This window comes from Carassius gibelio, chromosome A12, assembly GCF_023724105.1.
Source record: "Carassius gibelio isolate Cgi1373 ecotype wild population from Czech Republic chromosome A12, carGib1.2-hapl.c, whole genome shotgun sequence".
Lineage (NCBI taxonomy): Eukaryota > Metazoa > Chordata > Actinopteri > Cypriniformes > Cyprinidae > Carassius > Carassius gibelio.
The window spans coordinates 13,171,898-13,188,092 of NC_068382.1; the positions used below are offsets into that span (position 1 = coordinate 13,171,898).

At 36.2% G+C, this 16,195-nt stretch overlaps 2 protein-coding genes across 6 annotated transcripts; one reads left to right on the forward strand and one right to left on the reverse strand.

Annotated features, from left to right (window-relative positions):
* Positions 1 to 2,778: 2,778 nt before the first annotated feature.
* Positions 2,779 to 9,302, reverse strand: LOC128025202 (uncharacterized). Of its 5 annotated transcripts, none has more exons than XM_052611315.1 (8): positions 9,072 to 9,302; positions 8,623 to 8,832; positions 8,469 to 8,526; positions 8,122 to 8,208; positions 7,570 to 7,670; positions 6,247 to 6,342; positions 5,872 to 6,096; positions 2,779 to 5,787 (listed from the first exon to the last, which is right to left on the reverse strand). In XM_052611315.1, the coding sequence occupies exons 2-8, from the start codon at positions 8,739 to 8,741 to the stop codon at positions 4,785 to 4,787; spliced, it is 1,689 nt and encodes a 562-aa protein (XP_052467275.1). In that variant the 5' UTR covers positions 8,742 to 8,832; positions 9,072 to 9,302; the 3' UTR covers positions 2,779 to 4,784. The 5 variants fall into 5 exon arrangements, with proteins under 5 accessions (XP_052467275.1, XP_052467276.1, XP_052467278.1 ...); XM_052611316.1 differs by having other exon boundaries at positions 8,623 to 8,944; XM_052611318.1 differs by having other exon boundaries at positions 8,623 to 8,657; positions 9,072 to 9,301.
* A 2,699-nt stretch (positions 9,303 to 12,001) lies between these two features.
* Positions 12,002 to 16,018, forward strand: LOC128025205 (tubby protein homolog). Its single transcript, XM_052611323.1, has 13 exons — positions 12,002 to 12,109; positions 12,189 to 12,232; positions 12,569 to 12,725; positions 12,834 to 13,073; positions 13,163 to 13,282; positions 13,428 to 13,565; positions 13,661 to 13,845; positions 14,179 to 14,337; positions 14,433 to 14,545; positions 14,624 to 14,738; positions 14,864 to 14,962; positions 15,316 to 15,487; positions 15,602 to 16,018. The coding sequence occupies exons 2-13, from the start codon at positions 12,191 to 12,193 to the stop codon at positions 15,733 to 15,735; spliced, it is 1,674 nt and encodes a 557-aa protein (XP_052467283.1). The 5' UTR covers positions 12,002 to 12,109; positions 12,189 to 12,190; the 3' UTR covers positions 15,736 to 16,018.
* The last annotated feature ends 177 nt before the right edge of the window (positions 16,019 to 16,195 follow it).

The following is a 16,195-nucleotide window of genomic DNA, read 5'->3' on the forward strand; positions in this document are numbered from 1 at the left end:
AATGTGCAGTGCTCATATTTATTCAACAGTCAAACACCACAAATAAATCAGTGTATGGAAAACATTGATAATGTATATCAAAATATTGGAAATGTGTTTAAAAATCATATCACCATTACTGAATAAATGTATATTGTGATACATATTGATACTGAATTATTGTCCAGCCCTAGGCAGACAAAAGGGTAATCCAATACGCAAGCAAAAGGTCGGGGCAGGCAGCAAATGATCATAAAACGAGGAAAGGTCCAGGGTCAAAAAGAAGGAAGGCAACGGGGAACACGTAAACTCAGAAAACCACAGGAACTAGGGCTAAACAAATAATATTGAATAATGTAAAAGAGAGATACCAGGCTTTACATTGGCTGCATCCGAAAACTGAAAAATGCTGCCTTCGGAGGTCGCATTCCAAGGTAGGAAGGCATCAAGGCACGTCAGAAATCAATGTCAGCTTCATTTCCTGTCTTCTGAGATGCCTTCATCTGGCCGGTTTTTGAAGGCAGCATAGATGTATCCTTCGCTGTCTTTGTTATCCCACAATCCCATGCGTTCCATTCTGTGACAGTTAAGCCAAAAAATAAAGATGGCGTCTGAAAGTTGCAGTCGGTCGTCACAGTTTGTCTGTAAATGTATGTTACGGAACAACGTTTTCCACTTTTTATGTAATTTCTAGCGAGAAATTAATATTGCAGTAATGAAATATCCACTTAGTTATCACCAAAGCTCTCTATATTTTGCTGTAGATCATTAAACCATTACTCTGCCTCAGAAGCCTGTCCGTAATCCGTTTCATGAGGTGTCTGGGCAAAAACGCTGCCTGCAAAGTCATTGACTGATTAGACAGCAAGGCAGCAAGGCAGCAAGTCACCTGCCAAAGTTTTCGGATGCAGCCATGTGTGAATGCAATCAGTGATAATAAGTCCAGGCATAGGATTATGGGGAATGAAGTCTTTGGAAAAGAGGCAAGAGTCTGTAATGGAGTGCCCTCTATTGAAGCTCATGGGAACTCCAGCTAGAGATTGTGACAACTGTAAATAAATATATATTTTTAATTGACATTGACTTAGATTTAAACTACTTAATTGTATTTTTTGGTTTATATTTTAAACAGTTGATTTAATTTGTTTAAATTTATATTTTAATTCACACAGATAAACTAAAACATCACATTTTTTTAAATTGAAAGTTTATTGGTTTTTAACAATTATAAAATAACACATCAAAATTTGATCGATCAAAAAAGTCACATTTTAAAATTGATAAACATAAAAAGTATTTATTTAATTCATGTTTAAAAATATAGTTACATTTAACAGTAAATAATAAATACAAAATAATTAATGGATACATAAATATAATTATATAATTTTTTTGTATCAGTGAAATAAATGAAGAAATACCATTTTATTAAAATTGACAAATAAATAGACATATTTTAAACTAATTATTTCTTGTTTAAAAATGTAATGTAACATGGAACGTGGAATCTACTATGAGTGCTCCCATGTATGAACTGTCCAGTGGCATCTGTGAAATGACTGTTACTATGCTGGTATTGGTTGGTATAATGGTTGTGATGTGCTCTCTCAGGTGGATCAGTGACATGCAGTGGAGGAAGTGGACAACAGCATTATCATGAACCCCTCTGATATCTGACCTCTCACAGGAGGAGGCAGAGGGACCCCTCTGAGTACAGATCTGTCCTGAAGGAAGTGGAGAGAGAGGGAGGCTCTGCTATGGGACACCACAGATAAGGTATCATTGGCCGACTACACCGTGATTCCTTCTGCAGTCCCCTGCTGCCAGCCACACAACCCTGCCTGTCGGTGCCACAGTTTAAAATGAAGTCAGTCACGCTCAGCCTTGAACTCTGAGCACTGTTTGTTAAAGGGTAAGATCACATAAACCTATCGAAAGCACTGTTTTTTTTCCTACACTGGGATGAGCATAGTTCAAATATTGAACCCAGTGTCCCAGAAAACCACACTAGATTACTAAGAAGATATGTTGTTGATGTGTGATGCTAAGGTTCTGTAACAGGAAAATATAGATTCCAAGATGTTGCAGTTCATTTCAATTGTGCTTTTTCATTATGAGCAAGAACAGGGGCCAGCTGCATAAACATAGTCACTATGTTAAGACTGTGTCTTAAGAAATAGTTTAATCAACTAGCAGTTAGCCAAGAAGTAATTAGCCTTATTTTTCTGACTTAAATTGGGCAAATCTAACTTTTCTTGAAGAAAAAAAAAAAAATTGATGACTAATTTTTTAAGATTAGTCTAAGCAGTTTATGCAACTGGCCCCAGGTGTTATCAAAATGGGGTCACACCCTAGGGGCCTGTAAGGGGGTAATCTCAATGAATCAGTTTTATTCTGTTTTAAAGGTTTGTGCACCTCACATTACTGTAAAAGTGGATATAAAAATACATAGTAACCAAATACCAAGTAGGCTTTAGTACAATGGAAATAAAAACAAATTAATAATTATTTATTTTTGGGGAAAAAACAAGATGTCTATGATTTTATAGTTACCTTTATATTTGGGAAGCATATATTTTAGACAGTTAAAATATATGATTATATGAGATGCAAATAAAAATAGATGGAAATATTAATTATTTATGTTTTGAGTTTTGTATCAATAACAAATATGGGGAATGACTTTCACTTTCCCTAGTTTGATACCATGTCTCCATCTTGTGGTAATACTTTTAGTCATAACTGTAACTGCATAACTTATTATTGGATTGATTCAAAATTAAGAAACTGACATTACTGTTTAGTTAATTACTAAATGTATTAACTTATCACATGACTGTCAATCACCACCAAAAAACTAAAATCATTCATTATATTACCAGCATTTCTGACATGAATCTAACAATGTTTCTGAAATAAAATGACAAACATTACTATAACAGATTCCTGCATTTCTCATACATTTGAACATACATCTGAAATAACTCATTTTAAAATGCAGTTTAGATTTAGTCCAATTTCCATTGGCTGAACTGTCCAATGGCATTTTTAAACTTATCTGGTCAGTTAAAATACTGTTAGTGTTTTGTATTGTGAATGCACTCATCATTTCCAACGTGTTCCCTCAGGTGAATCAGTAGACATTTCGTTTAATTTCCACCTCATTCTTTTATTTGTTTGCTGTTAATAAGCACATTGGAGAATCCAAACATTGATACAGTGAGGAACACCTGTTCTCAGACTCATGCAGAATGTAGTTTAGACCGACAGATGTGGCTCTTTCAAATGAACCATAATGACACATTACGACTAGAGCCAACTGAGATGTTCTTAAACTATTCACAACTTAAAATAAAATACAGAACCACTGTTAAAACTGTTAGCTTAAATCCTTGAAAAACAAATAATTTAGGATGCTATGAATTTGTAATGATGATGTGCATTCACAATGGTCTTACTGTGCTGATCTGAAAGAAGAAGAAAAAAAGCACAACACCTGATGTGTGTAATAAGAGATCACCATATCTAAGAAAATAAAGAAGTATCCTTTCCTTTTAACCAACAAACAATTCCCTTTTGAGTATACAGTACTTCTGTTCCCATAAGTATTACAAGCAGCCACTGAACACATCATCACAGCAAAATCTAGAAGAACAGTAAAAAAGCAGCTTACTTGACCTAGTACAACATTGTCAGGATGGGGAAAATAAAATATATTATTATTGTTATCAATGTGCACTGTAATTTCTTACACATGTGGGTTATTTTCCTTAGCTCATTAAGTTTCTGTATGGAAATTAGTGTTTTCAACATAAATTAAGAAACAAGGAAATTAAAAACCAAAGACCCTGAATTTAAAAATTAAATTTAACAGCCATTAGCCACCTGCACTAAATATACCAATGCATTTGAATAATAATAAAATGATCACTCATCCCAAAATGAAAATTTATAAAAGTCATAATTTACTCACATTTTCCCCTTCCCTTCTGAAATTTATTTAAGATGATAGTATGAAGAATGTTTCAACTGTACAATGGGTCCACAACAACATTGGACAGAAAAAACAGACTTGTTTCCAAATACTGGAAAAAAATTCCAAAAGTAATTTAGGTTCTGAAGAACATGAGGGTGAATAAATATTGAAAATTTTCCAATTTGGGGTGAACTATCCCTTGAATTACCCAAAAGTTCCAGTAGAACAAACACCTGTGAGCAACATGTTTTTACAGTTGGATGGAAAAAGGGAAGTGCCTTAGAAAGTGACATGTCAGTTAAAATCGGGTTTTGAAAATGCTAAAATAGATCAGCTACATGTCATGGGTTAATTGCTGTTGCTAAAATCATACGAACACAGAAATATTTTTTATTAAGAATGGAGAATTTTAGAATCAAGGTGCCATAGTGATGTGCACTGCTTTTTCTTGCCCGCTACCATGGATTCCTAACTATTCGTTGCATGTGCAGTTTGCTCACAATCCTGATTGGCACATTAGTCAGTGCATTATCTCTGTTTGATCACATTGTTTGTAGGGAAAAACTACAGCCCATCTAATCATTCAGTGTATCTTCTGTAAAGTATGAACACGTCAACATTGGTCGATCAATGCAATAAGCAAATTTAAATGTGTTCCTCCCTTTATAGTTACATGCACACACTTATTTGGAGAAAAACGTTTTGTATGATAACTGGAAAAGAGGCGAAGGTAGGACTCCTTGAACACGGTGTCCAATCTATGACTGTAACTTTTTTTGTATTTTTTTTGATGAGCATTGATGATTATATGACCGTCCATCTTGTGACATTAGATTGTATCAATCTCGATGGCGTGTAAAACAAGGGTGTTGACATCAGCAGTATTTGCATCATGGTTACTGACAGTCTCTGTCACGAGGGCCATTCGCGTGCTCACTGCTTCCTCAATTCCTTCAAGTATCAAAATGGCACTGCTAGGCTGAAAACATTTTGCGTTGAGCTTGTTCACTTCCCCGACATGCCTTTCATTCTCTTCCTGAACAGCAGCATCATCGCTGCAATCTTCATCACTGACTCCATTCTCCTGGGTTGCATCTTCCTCTGTTATACCAGCTTTATCATGACCATCAATATCTGGTGTGTTCTCCTCAAAAGCATCATGGAGTGCAACATCTTTTAAAGTGGAAGCTGCGGTTTCATGTACCTTCTCAACATCGTCTTCCTCGACAGCACTGAGATCCATAGTAACTTCATTATTATGGATCCTTACTCCAGGATCTTCTTCATGAAGGACCTTGTCAGAGGCTTGTCTCACATCGCTGTCCTGTTCAGGTCCGACATCTTGAATTTCCTTCTTCAGATCATTGAAATCATCAAGAATCTCTTTATTGATGACTCCATCTAGTGAGGTAATGTCTAGTGCATCTTCGACAACAGTCCTTTCTTGATCAAGATCTTCTTCATTGTATGCATCTCCATGCTGAATCTTGTCTTCAATGAGTCTATCTATCGGTCGAGCAAGACAGTCACAGTCATCATTTTGTAGATCTTTGGCATCGCTATCAAGCCTTTGCGTTTCTTTTGATCCAATCTGTTCATCCTCTTCCTCAGTTTCAACAGTAACACGGTTCGGGTGGACTTCAACTACTAATGTAATGTAACTCTCTCCCTCTTGAGGCAGCTGCTCATGGCCAATTCCCTCCTTCATATCAAGTTCAGTCTGTTCTGCATCACTTGGTCTCGACTCGGAGTCTAAAACAACTGTAAGTTCATTTAAAGGTCCGCTGGATGTGGCTCCAGGTTTTTGTAATGAAGGCAGGTGAGGAGCAGGGCTGTAAAGAGATGTATATCATTAGGAGAAGGTAATCTTAATGTTACATTAGCATGGGCTTTTTGTCCTTGCAACTGGTTTTTACCTCTCTACAGATTCATATGGAACAGGGGTAGGCCATAATTCTTGGGCCCCGCCCCCTTCCTCCTGCACCCAGCCACGGTTAGAGGAAGCGTAAGTCAGAATGGCTTCTGTCACAGTGTAAGGGGTGTGACCCTGCACACAGTCCTCAATGTGCTTGACAGGAAGCTGAGTCTGCAGGAAAAGATGGAGCTGGCTATCTGACAGACATACGGTCATGTGCAGCACTCTGTACAGGAAGACGAAAGCAATTCATTTCAAGAAAATTGCGTGTTAAAATGAACCATTCTGTATTCGATTCTATTTTTAGTTCTCCCATTTTCTTATGTTTTGTAAGAAGCAATAACCAGATGATTTTAAATAAAACTCTAGAACTGACTTGTCCAAGAAGCTCTGAAGACCTTTTCTCCTCCTTTCAATGAATTCATCATTAATAAATGAAAAGAAAGACTTTTTGGGCAGATCAGGAACAGGCCTGTGGGAAATACAACGATGTGTTAGCTCTAATGAGACAAAAAAGATGGAATATCAAAAAAAGAAAAAAGAAAACAATGCAGAAAAACTCCCTATTGCATGGCTATTCTGTGTGCTTGGAGTGGTCGTCTTGCTGCATGACAACTCTCAAGATTTTGTTCTTAGACAGGTGTCCTGACATTTTCCTTTAGAATTTGCAGGTATATTATAATTCAGAATTCATCCTGGCCCAAACCATGATAAACCACCACCATGTTTCACAGATGGGAAGGTTCTTATGCTGGAATGCAATTTGTCTGACTATGGAATTGTGGAGTATAAAAAATGTAAAGATGGTTTTGTAACCTTTTTCCAGCCTGCACTGCACAACTCTTTTTCTGAGGTCCTCAAAGACCTCCTTTGTTCATGTCATGAGTCACTTCCACAAACATGATCAGACTTTGATAGATTCCTGTTCTTTAAATAAAACAGGTCACACACTGACACCTGACAGTCATCCCACTGACTGTGGGGAAGTAGTGGTCTAGTGGTTAGAGAGTTTGAATCCTAACCCTAGGGTTGTGGGTTCGAATCTCGGGCCAGCAATACCATGACTTAGGCGAACCCCCAACTGCTCCCCAGGCGCTGCAGCATAAATGGCTGCCCACTGCTCCGGGAGTGTGTTCACGGTTTGTGTGTGTTGGATGGGTTAAATGCAGAGCATGAGTATGGGTCAGCATACTCGGCTGAATGTCACGTCACTCACTCACAATCAAAAAACCTAATTTCGCCTTCAAATTCACTGCTAATCCTAGAGATTCACAAACTTTTGCCACTCACAGATATGTTCTATTGGATCATTTTCCAGAATAAATAAATGACAAATTATATATTTTTGTCTCATTTGTTTGATTGGATTTTCTTTGACAACTTTCAGGATTTGTGAAAATCTGATGATCTTTTGGGTCATATTTATGGAGAAATATAGAACATTCTGAATATATACTGTAAATGAAGTGCTGCTTAAACGTTTGTGAACCCTTCAGAATGTTTTTTTATATATACAGTATATATATATATATATATATATATATATATATATATATATATATATATATATATATATGTATATGTATATATATATATATATATATATATATATATAAAAAAATATATATAATGTTTTTTTTTTTTTGGCTGAGACATACATGCATCTATAAAGTCATTTGTATGTGAAAAACAAACTTACACCAAACCAGCATTCTTTTGCAGTTTTTTCTTCAACCACACAAACTCGCTGTATCGCCGCCTCACACAGGACGTTTTGGCAGTGAATGCTTTGCTGTTTGTCTGGTGACAGAAACCAAATTCAGACCAGACAACACAAGGGCAGACAAAAACATGCGTTGAACAACAGCATAATAAAACATATATACACTAGCAAAAGACTGATATTTCGGCCAGTATTAGGTTTTTAAGATTGTGTTATAAGATGGTGTATTATGTACAGTATATTAAAGACAGCCCACCCTGCCCTCTAGATATCAATATACACAAGTTGTGTTCATTGAAAATCGTGTTCAAATGAAACAATAAAATGGATAAAAAATAAAAATATAAAAAAACTCACGTAGCAAGAAAACTCTCATAAAGCAGTAATGAAATGAGGACATGACTGTGATTTAATCAACACCAATACTGTAACCAAAACTGGACTACAGAGCCTTTGGCCCTTGGAAAGAGTCACATTATTAGATTGTAATCTTGTAATACATTAAGTCCTTGAGACAAAAATACTCACATGAAGGAAAATTCTGAAGTCCACGTATGAGATCCACGACCCTTCGTTTTGAACGCGAGGATCCTGAACTCTCACAGCAAAGAATTCCTTTGTAAGAAAGTTAGAGAAATATTTTCAAGACTAAAATATACGAATATCAGACATTTATGACATTTTATACCTTTAAAAAGTCAATCCCGTGGTCCATTGTTATCAACATCATAACCTCTTGTGTCAAATCAGCGGTTTTGTAATCTGCTATGTCTCAATGTCTTAAACCCATACGATCTCATTGCTTTAGTGGAATATTCATATCTGTCATTGCACATCACACAGATAGAGTGGATAGAATAAGAAAGAGATCTTACATCCTGCTCTTGACTTTTGATCATCCTCCTACCAGAGGTAACACGACACAAAGGACATCTGTGGAAAACCAGTCACTGCAACATGAGTCATCAACCACAACAGAACATCCCTCATCATGCATGTTTTGCTAGTTTGTTTGTTTTTTTAACTCACATGGTTGTGTCTTTTCTGTCTTTGTTTTTCCATAGCTTGAGGAAAGGAAATATTTTCACAAATCCATAAAGGGAGAAATCAGATTCCTCAGACCTGGTACTCTCTACTCTCCAAAACATCACTAATTGTTGATTTGAGTATCAAAGAGACAAACATCTCCTGACTTGCTCTTTCAACTCCTCTGATGAATCATCTGCCCCTCCTCTTCCTCTAAACAGTCATTAATCATGATGATTATTTGTCAGTTTTGCGGTCAATAATAAGATTTACCCGTGATTGCTAGGGAAATTCACTGAAACTGAAAAAGTTACGTATAGCAAACCTGTGTATAGGAATACTTTGGCATTAGTGTAGAGGGTTTTAATTCGATAACTTGATGTCTGTTATATGTCTCGCAGCATTTCTTACTCGAGAGAATAGCTAGAAGATACATGTTACATGATACTTACTGTAATAGTTCTCTTTCCAGTCTGTACGCTCACGCGAACGTCAAAATATAGAGTAAAATTCGTACCGTCATCCCATCCGTCAGTGACAAATTGTGATTTTTCTTAAAGTCACTTAGCTGGTATTAGCCATACAGATAAAAGAGATTACAATTATTAAAAACACGTCAAAACACTATTGAGAGTATGCGAGTAAAGTGATCCGTTTCGTTTTTCTTCAGCTGTGAATATATAAACAAGCTGAGGTAAAATACTGCCATCTAGGGCACGGGTCGTTGTTAGTCTGCTTATGAATTATGCTTTTGATGCTAAACCAAGACAAGAGCAAGTAGGGTCACTTGGTTTTGAGAGACAGCTTGTATGTGTAGGTTACTGTTTTTATTTTCCCTGGAACGAAAATGTATTCTCTGTAGAGTACAATTATAGCAACTTACTACAGGTCAGTGGTAAACATTTAACTAATATCCTTTCCCATGTTCAAGGCAGCTGTTTTTTATTACAATTTTTTTTTTCTGAAATGTTGCTTTTAAATATGCAAATGAAAAATTAGCTGCAGACGACGTAGGGAAGTCGTGGCCTAGTGGTTAGAGAGTTTGACTCCTAACCCTAGGGTTGTGGGTTTGAGTCTTGGGCTGGCAATACCACGACTTCTGTGACCTCAAGGACTTACTGCGCCGCAGCATAAATGGCTTTTCACGGTGTATGTGTGTGCACTTTGGATGGGTTAAATGCAAAGCACAAATTCTGAGTATGGGTCACCATTCTTAGCTGTATGTCGTGTCACTTTTGAAATTAAATATGCACTGTTTTGCAATTATTTCCTGAAATCTGGGGCCAATTGCCAAAATTTATCCTCTGTTAAAGCTGCAGTAGGTAACTTTTGTAAAAATATATTTTTTACATATTTGTTAAACCTGTCATTATGTCCTGACAGTAGAATATGAGACAGATAATCTGTGAAAATATCAATCTCTTCTGGCTCCTCCCAGTGGTCCTATTGCCATTTGCAGAAAGTCATCTGCTCCCAGTAAGAAATAACCAATCAGAGCTGCGGTCTGTAACTTTGTTTGTGCTCAAAATTTAGAAAAATGTATATAATAAGTGAGTACACCATGAATCCATTTTCCAAACCGTGTTTTTGGCTTGTCCTGAATCACTAGGGTACACCTATAATAAGTGTTTATATTCTGACTATTTTAGATTGCTTCGGGGGTACCGCGGCAGAGTAACCCAGTACCTTTGTGATTCTTCATAGACATAAACAGAGAGAAGTAGTTCCGGCTACGATGTTCTTCCGCAAGACGCAAGCAGTTCTGTTTATTAACCGCTTTAGCATCAAAAGTTACCTACCGCAGCTTTAAGAACCTAGTCTGAACAGCAGTTAGCCAAGGGATAATCAATCATTTTCTTTGGATTCAACTTCCTGTGTAACCAACTTAAGCAAAGTTATGACCAGTTTTACAAAAGAAACAAAAACTAGATGACTTGATAGACTACTTATTTTGCAACTGATCCCTTGAACACTGAATAAAGGTTTAGAATCCTTGTTTCATTGTATTACAATATTACAGTTCTTCAGTAGAACACAAACAAAGTTTCAGTCTGTCAGTCATATAATGGAAGTGGATTGGAATCATGGCTTTGAGAGTAAAAAAAACACACACACAAACAAAACCAAATTAAACCCTGTGGCTCGTGACTATACATAGATGTGTAAAGACACGAAACAACTAGTCTGTGCAAGGCTGAACAGTATTTATATAGTTTTTACTTCTGATTCAGTGCAATATCCGAACTGTCCTGAGAGGGTTCTTAACAGCCCGTGTATGACTAATACAGACTTAAAAGTAGGGGTGGGCGGATCGATCTAAATATCGATAGTATCGATGCCAACACTGGTATTGGTATCGGATCGATACAATTGTAATTGAATCTATATTTTAATTTAAATATCTCTCCTCTACGTTCATTATATTTTGCTCGTGTCTTCTACCTCTACAATCCTGAGCAAACGCTGCTTTCACATCCTGGCCCACTTTGCTACTCCTCCCCCTCCTGCTGCTCTGCTGTGATTCGTTTTTGTGTCGTCACGTGACTCACTGACACAACGCGCCGAGGAGCAGCGAACAGAGTGAGCGAAGCTGATAGCACATTGAAGTCCAGAAGGGGGGCTCAGGGAATGTAATTCCCTATGTGTATTTGGTATTGGATCGATACCAAATTTTGCAGTATTGCCCACCACTACTTAAAAGTGCATTACCGCCACCTATCTCTCAAATGGACCATTGACACTCTTAGTTGAGATTGTAGATAGAGGGTCAATGATCCATTTGAGAGATAGGTGGCATTCGGACATTGCACTGAATCAGAGTAAAAAAAAAAAAACTATTTAAATACTGTTTATTTTCTTGCACAGATCGATCGTTTTGTTCCTGCGAGCTGCAGGGTTTAATTTGATTTTACGTTTTTTTTTTTTTTTTTTTACTCTTAAAGCCATGATTCCCATTCACTTCCAATTATATGACTGTCAGACTGCAATTGTTTGAGTTAAAAATCTTCATTTGTTTTCTACTGAAGAAACAAAGTCACCTACATCTTGGATGCCCTGGGGATAAGCAGATAAACATCAAATTTCAATTTTTGGGTGAACTATCCCTTTAAGGAAGCAAAATTTCAAAATCGACCAGTGCATGTATAAACAATGTTTTTTCTTGAATAAAAGACTTGCATAAAATGCTTATGTGACTGCAAGATTCAGATAGTCTAAATAATAGTGTATATATATATATAATAGTTCTGTTATTATACTATAACATCTTAATATTGTGATACTGGTGTTGTTTTCAGTGGTGAAATAGTGTCTGATGTAACGATGAAGGTGGTGTCTCAGTGGAGTGTTGAGTGTAAGAACTTTATCCTCTGTAATCTTCTTTAGCTTCTGTTGCATGCAGGTGGGGATGTCATATGGACCTGCAGAGACGGACAGGGACAATGAGACTTCGGCTTCATTTGATCGCTGATTTGAGGGTGTATTCTGGCTGGTGAGTTTATGACAATAATAACATAGTGGATTATTTGAATACTACCAAGATTGTGATGTTTGTTTTTTCCCAACAAAAGAAATGGAGGACACAGAGGTCCGACAACAAATGCTGGACAATCAGGTATCTCAGAAATTAGTGTATTTTGATTAGTCATTTACTTATACTTTTGTGTTACATATTAAATCAATAATATATAGGTTTTTTTAAGTTTATTAACCATGACATTTTTGTCATGATCAAAAGCATCCTATAGATTTTTGACTCCATTACGTTTTGAAGATATGTATCAATACTTATGGCATTACTGAGTAGTTAACATTTTATATATATATATATATATATATATATATATATATATATATATATATATATATATATATATATATATATATGTGTGTGTGTGTGTGTGTGTGTGTGACATTTAGCAATCACTTTATATCATGTCAACTCTCATAGCGGTCGCTTTTAATCAAGAAACAACAAAGAAGAAGGGCAGATTCCCGGATGATCACAGCTAATCATGACATCTGTCCCAAGACACGCAGACAGAAAGCTGAGTCTGACGATACAGCTTTATTGATAAGCCAGTCTCAGAGCAACATTGCTCTCAGTGGTGCGTAAACACTTACTCTAAAGATACCAGAGCCTTAATGTTAACATGTAATTGTTTTTTTGGTTTTTTTTTTTACAAAAAAATAACATCCTGCCTATATATTATCAGACATGCAACCTGAGGAGATTTCCGAAAACACGGTGGAAGAGATTTGTTTAGGAGAACTGACCATTTCGTCCAGGACAGAAGAGGCTCCGGAAGAGGTAGCTGATTCTGTTCCAGTCATCACTAAGAAAATCGATCTAGAGATCAGCCCACAGCACAGCGCTAAATGCACTTTAGAAACAGAAGGCCAAGCAGATGGAAAGAAAACTAAGAAGAAGGGTGTGAAAAAAGGGCAAACAAAATGTAAGTGTTCTTTTTTTTTCCATTTTCAATTCTAACTTTTGAATTTGCCTCAGTGTGATGTACCTTTACATTTGCTCTGCGCATTCTAGTACTTGAGGCCAAACTTGCTTTAGAAGGGGAGGAAAATGAAGGAAAAGAGAAAAAACCAGTGAAGAAGAAAGATAAGACAAAGGAATCTAAGGAGAACGTGAGGACAGAAGAGCAGTCTTGTAAGTGCACCAGAGATGTCTCTCCATTGTTAAGCATGATAGAAGTTAAAGGCCGTTTCCTGTAGCACAGCCCAGTGCCTTATCCATAAATAGGAAATAACCTGACACTGGCATTGTTTACATTCCAACTCGTGGTATTTTCCAGCAATTCAGACTGATTCGGTCATGGAAATCAACATTAATGAAGAGAAAAAACCCGAGTCAGAGAGTGAGGATGAGAGAAAAGACTGGACAAAGAGCCCCATCCCTCCAACACCAAAGAGAAAACAACAACCAAAACCAAGTATACAGATCTCATCTCCATATTAACCTGTTTTGTTTAATAATGGTTTCGTTTGATGTGGCCTGATTGTTATTTTTAGTTTTCTGTCTTTGTAGTGAGATGTCATCTGAGTGACAGTGAGGAAGAAAAAGTGGAAGAAGAGGAGGAGGACGAGAAGAGGGTAGCTAAAAAAACACCAAAGAAGTCTAAAAAAGGAGGAAAAAATAATGATAATATTGCTTCTTTAAACTCCAACTATAAAGAGCCTTCTTCTGACAGTGAATCTTTGGACATGGGAAAAGTAAGACTGTCTAAATCCATTCATATAGTGTTGTACGTGTGTGTGTGTGTGTGTGTGTGTGCATGTACAATTTTCTGTATATAATTTTAGCATCATTGATATACTATTATACTTTTTGTTAGTATTTTTAATTAGATTTTGCTAAGATATTTAACTTTTTGTTTTACAGTTTAGTTATTTTAGTACTTACACCCCCCCCCCCCTGATTTTTTTTAAATTTTATTTGAATTTAATATTTATTTTATTTAAAGTAATGACAATTACATTTTTAATGGCTTTTGGTTTAACTAATACAGTAACCCTGATATTCTTTGTTTTATCTTTCTTGTGCAGTCCTCTCCGATGTCTTTGGAGGATCTGGAACAGTTTGCCATGCGTCCTGCTCCACGAGATGTGACTATTCAGTGCAGGATCACCAGAGACAGGAGAGGAGTGGAGAAAGGCATCTTTCCCACGTATTACCTCCACATGGAAAAGGAGGATGGGAAAAGGGTTAGCAGAAGTGTGAATAAAGTAAAATATGTGAAATAATGCCTTTTTTCATTGCTTAACATATTGTTCTCTTGTCCAATGTTTCGGATGGGCAGGTCTTTCTTATGGCTGGAAGAAAAAGAAAGAAGTGTAAAACATCGTATTATTTGATATCAATCGATCCAATCGATTTATCCAGAGATACTGACAGCTACATAGGCAAACTAAGGTCAGTGCAATTAAAGTGTGTATCACAAATATTGTTTGTAATTCTGCCTCTGCTAAAATATAGAAATTGTCTCCACAGATCAAATGTCTTGGGAACTAAATTCACTGTGTATGATAATGGCGAGAATCCAGAAAGGAAACCATTCATTAAAGAAACGGATAAACTGCGACAAGAGCTAGCAGCAATTTGTTATGTAAGATGCTAACAGTGTGCTTATTTTTATTCAGATGTCTACAGTACATATATTTTAAATATATATTTATTCTGTTCTGATTGGGGGGAAAAAGGAAACGTGTTCTTCTCTTTACTGTCACACAGGAGAAAAATGTTTTGGGTTTCAAAGGACCTAGAAAAATGACAGTAATTATCCCTGGTATGCATGAGAATGATGAGAGAGTTGTTATACAGCCAAAAAGTGTGAGTATTATGTTTTAGATTCTTGTTAATCACTTTTTTTTTTTTTTCATCAATTGCAATATTACGTTTCTTCTTTTGGATATACACTACCATTCAGAAGTTTGGGGTCTGAAAGATTTGTATGTTTTTGAAAGAAGTCTCTTGCTCAGCGTGAATGATAATACTGTGAAATGTCATTACAATCTTAAATAACTGTTTGTTTGTTGTATTGTACTTTATGTCTTGAAAAAATGCATCACACTCAGATAAAGACTGTTAAATACATTATTTCTGTAATGTTTGGTTCAGTGATCGAATCAGCTGTTTTATTATATATGCATATATATAATGAAAATTACATTTGAATGTCCCAGGAGCTGGAGTCTCTGCTCACCCGATGTGAGAATGGTAACAAAAAGAATCTTGTCACCCTTGTAAATAAATCACCCAGCTGGAATGAGCAAACGCAGTCGTATGTGCTCAATTTCCATGGCCGGGTTACTCAGGCATCTGTGAAAAACTTTCAGATTGTCCATCCAGATAATGGTGAGTGAGAGGTTATCCTTCTTTTTTTCGTTTTGAATCTCTGTCTTTGTGTTTGTAGTTGCTACATCATATAATGTATGAAAAATAATAATGTCAATGATCATCTCTTTCCAGTGGACTACATAGTGATGCAGTTTGGGCGGGTAGCAGAAGATGTGTTTTCCATGGACTACAGCTTTCCCATGTGTGCTCTACAGGCATTTGCCATCACTCTCTCTTCCTTTGATGGCAAACTGGCCTGTGAATGAGCTTCATTCATCTATGTTTTCTGTTCTTTGAAAAGGGAAACTTTGCATTCATTTAAGATTTGAGATGTTCTTGCAGTTGAATGAACTTTAGATTTTTACTGTTATCCACAAATTACAATGTACAGTGGATAATTGATCTGTTTTACTAAATATGAATCCATAATTAGACATGCCTGTTTAAAGCAAACATTTTTCTTTGTTTACATGAAAAAGAAAGCCATTGGTCTTATATAAGTTTATATTATACAGTTACTCTCAATAAAGTTATATTCACCAACTCACAGACCGTCATTATTCTTTTGCTTTCTTTTTGAGATATTTGAGATCCATGTGGAATATTATAGGTGCAAAATATATATATATAATGGAAAATGTCTTTATTTTTTGTAATTTAATTAAAAAAGCTAACTTTCTAGATTCGTATAGATATATTTATTTCCAGTGGGGGGCAGTAAAAGCC

Bases quoted from the DNA above. Each gene is read 5' to 3' on its own strand.
- LOC128025202 (XM_052611315.1), bottom strand. From the start codon at position 8,741: ATGTTTTGGAGAGTAGAGAGTACCAGGTCTGAGGAATCTGATTTCTCC. The intron at 8,527-8,622 runs GTGAGTTAAAAA...GGTTTTCCACAG, and splicing joins GACAGAAAAGACACAACCAT to ATGTCCTTTGTGTCGTGTTA. The intron at 7,671-8,121 runs GTGAGTATTTTT...TTCTGTCACCAG, and splicing joins ACTTCAGAATTTTCCTTCAT to ACAAACAGCAAAGCATTCAC.
- LOC128025205 (XM_052611323.1), top strand. From the start codon at position 12,191: ATGGAGGACACAGAGGTCCGACAACAAATGCTGGACAATCAG. The intron at 14,546-14,623 runs GTCAGTGCAATT...TTGTCTCCACAG, and splicing joins AGCTACATAGGCAAACTAAG to ATCAAATGTCTTGGGAACTA. The intron at 14,739-14,863 runs GTAAGATGCTAA...ACTGTCACACAG, and splicing joins AGCTAGCAGCAATTTGTTAT to GAGAAAAATGTTTTGGGTTT.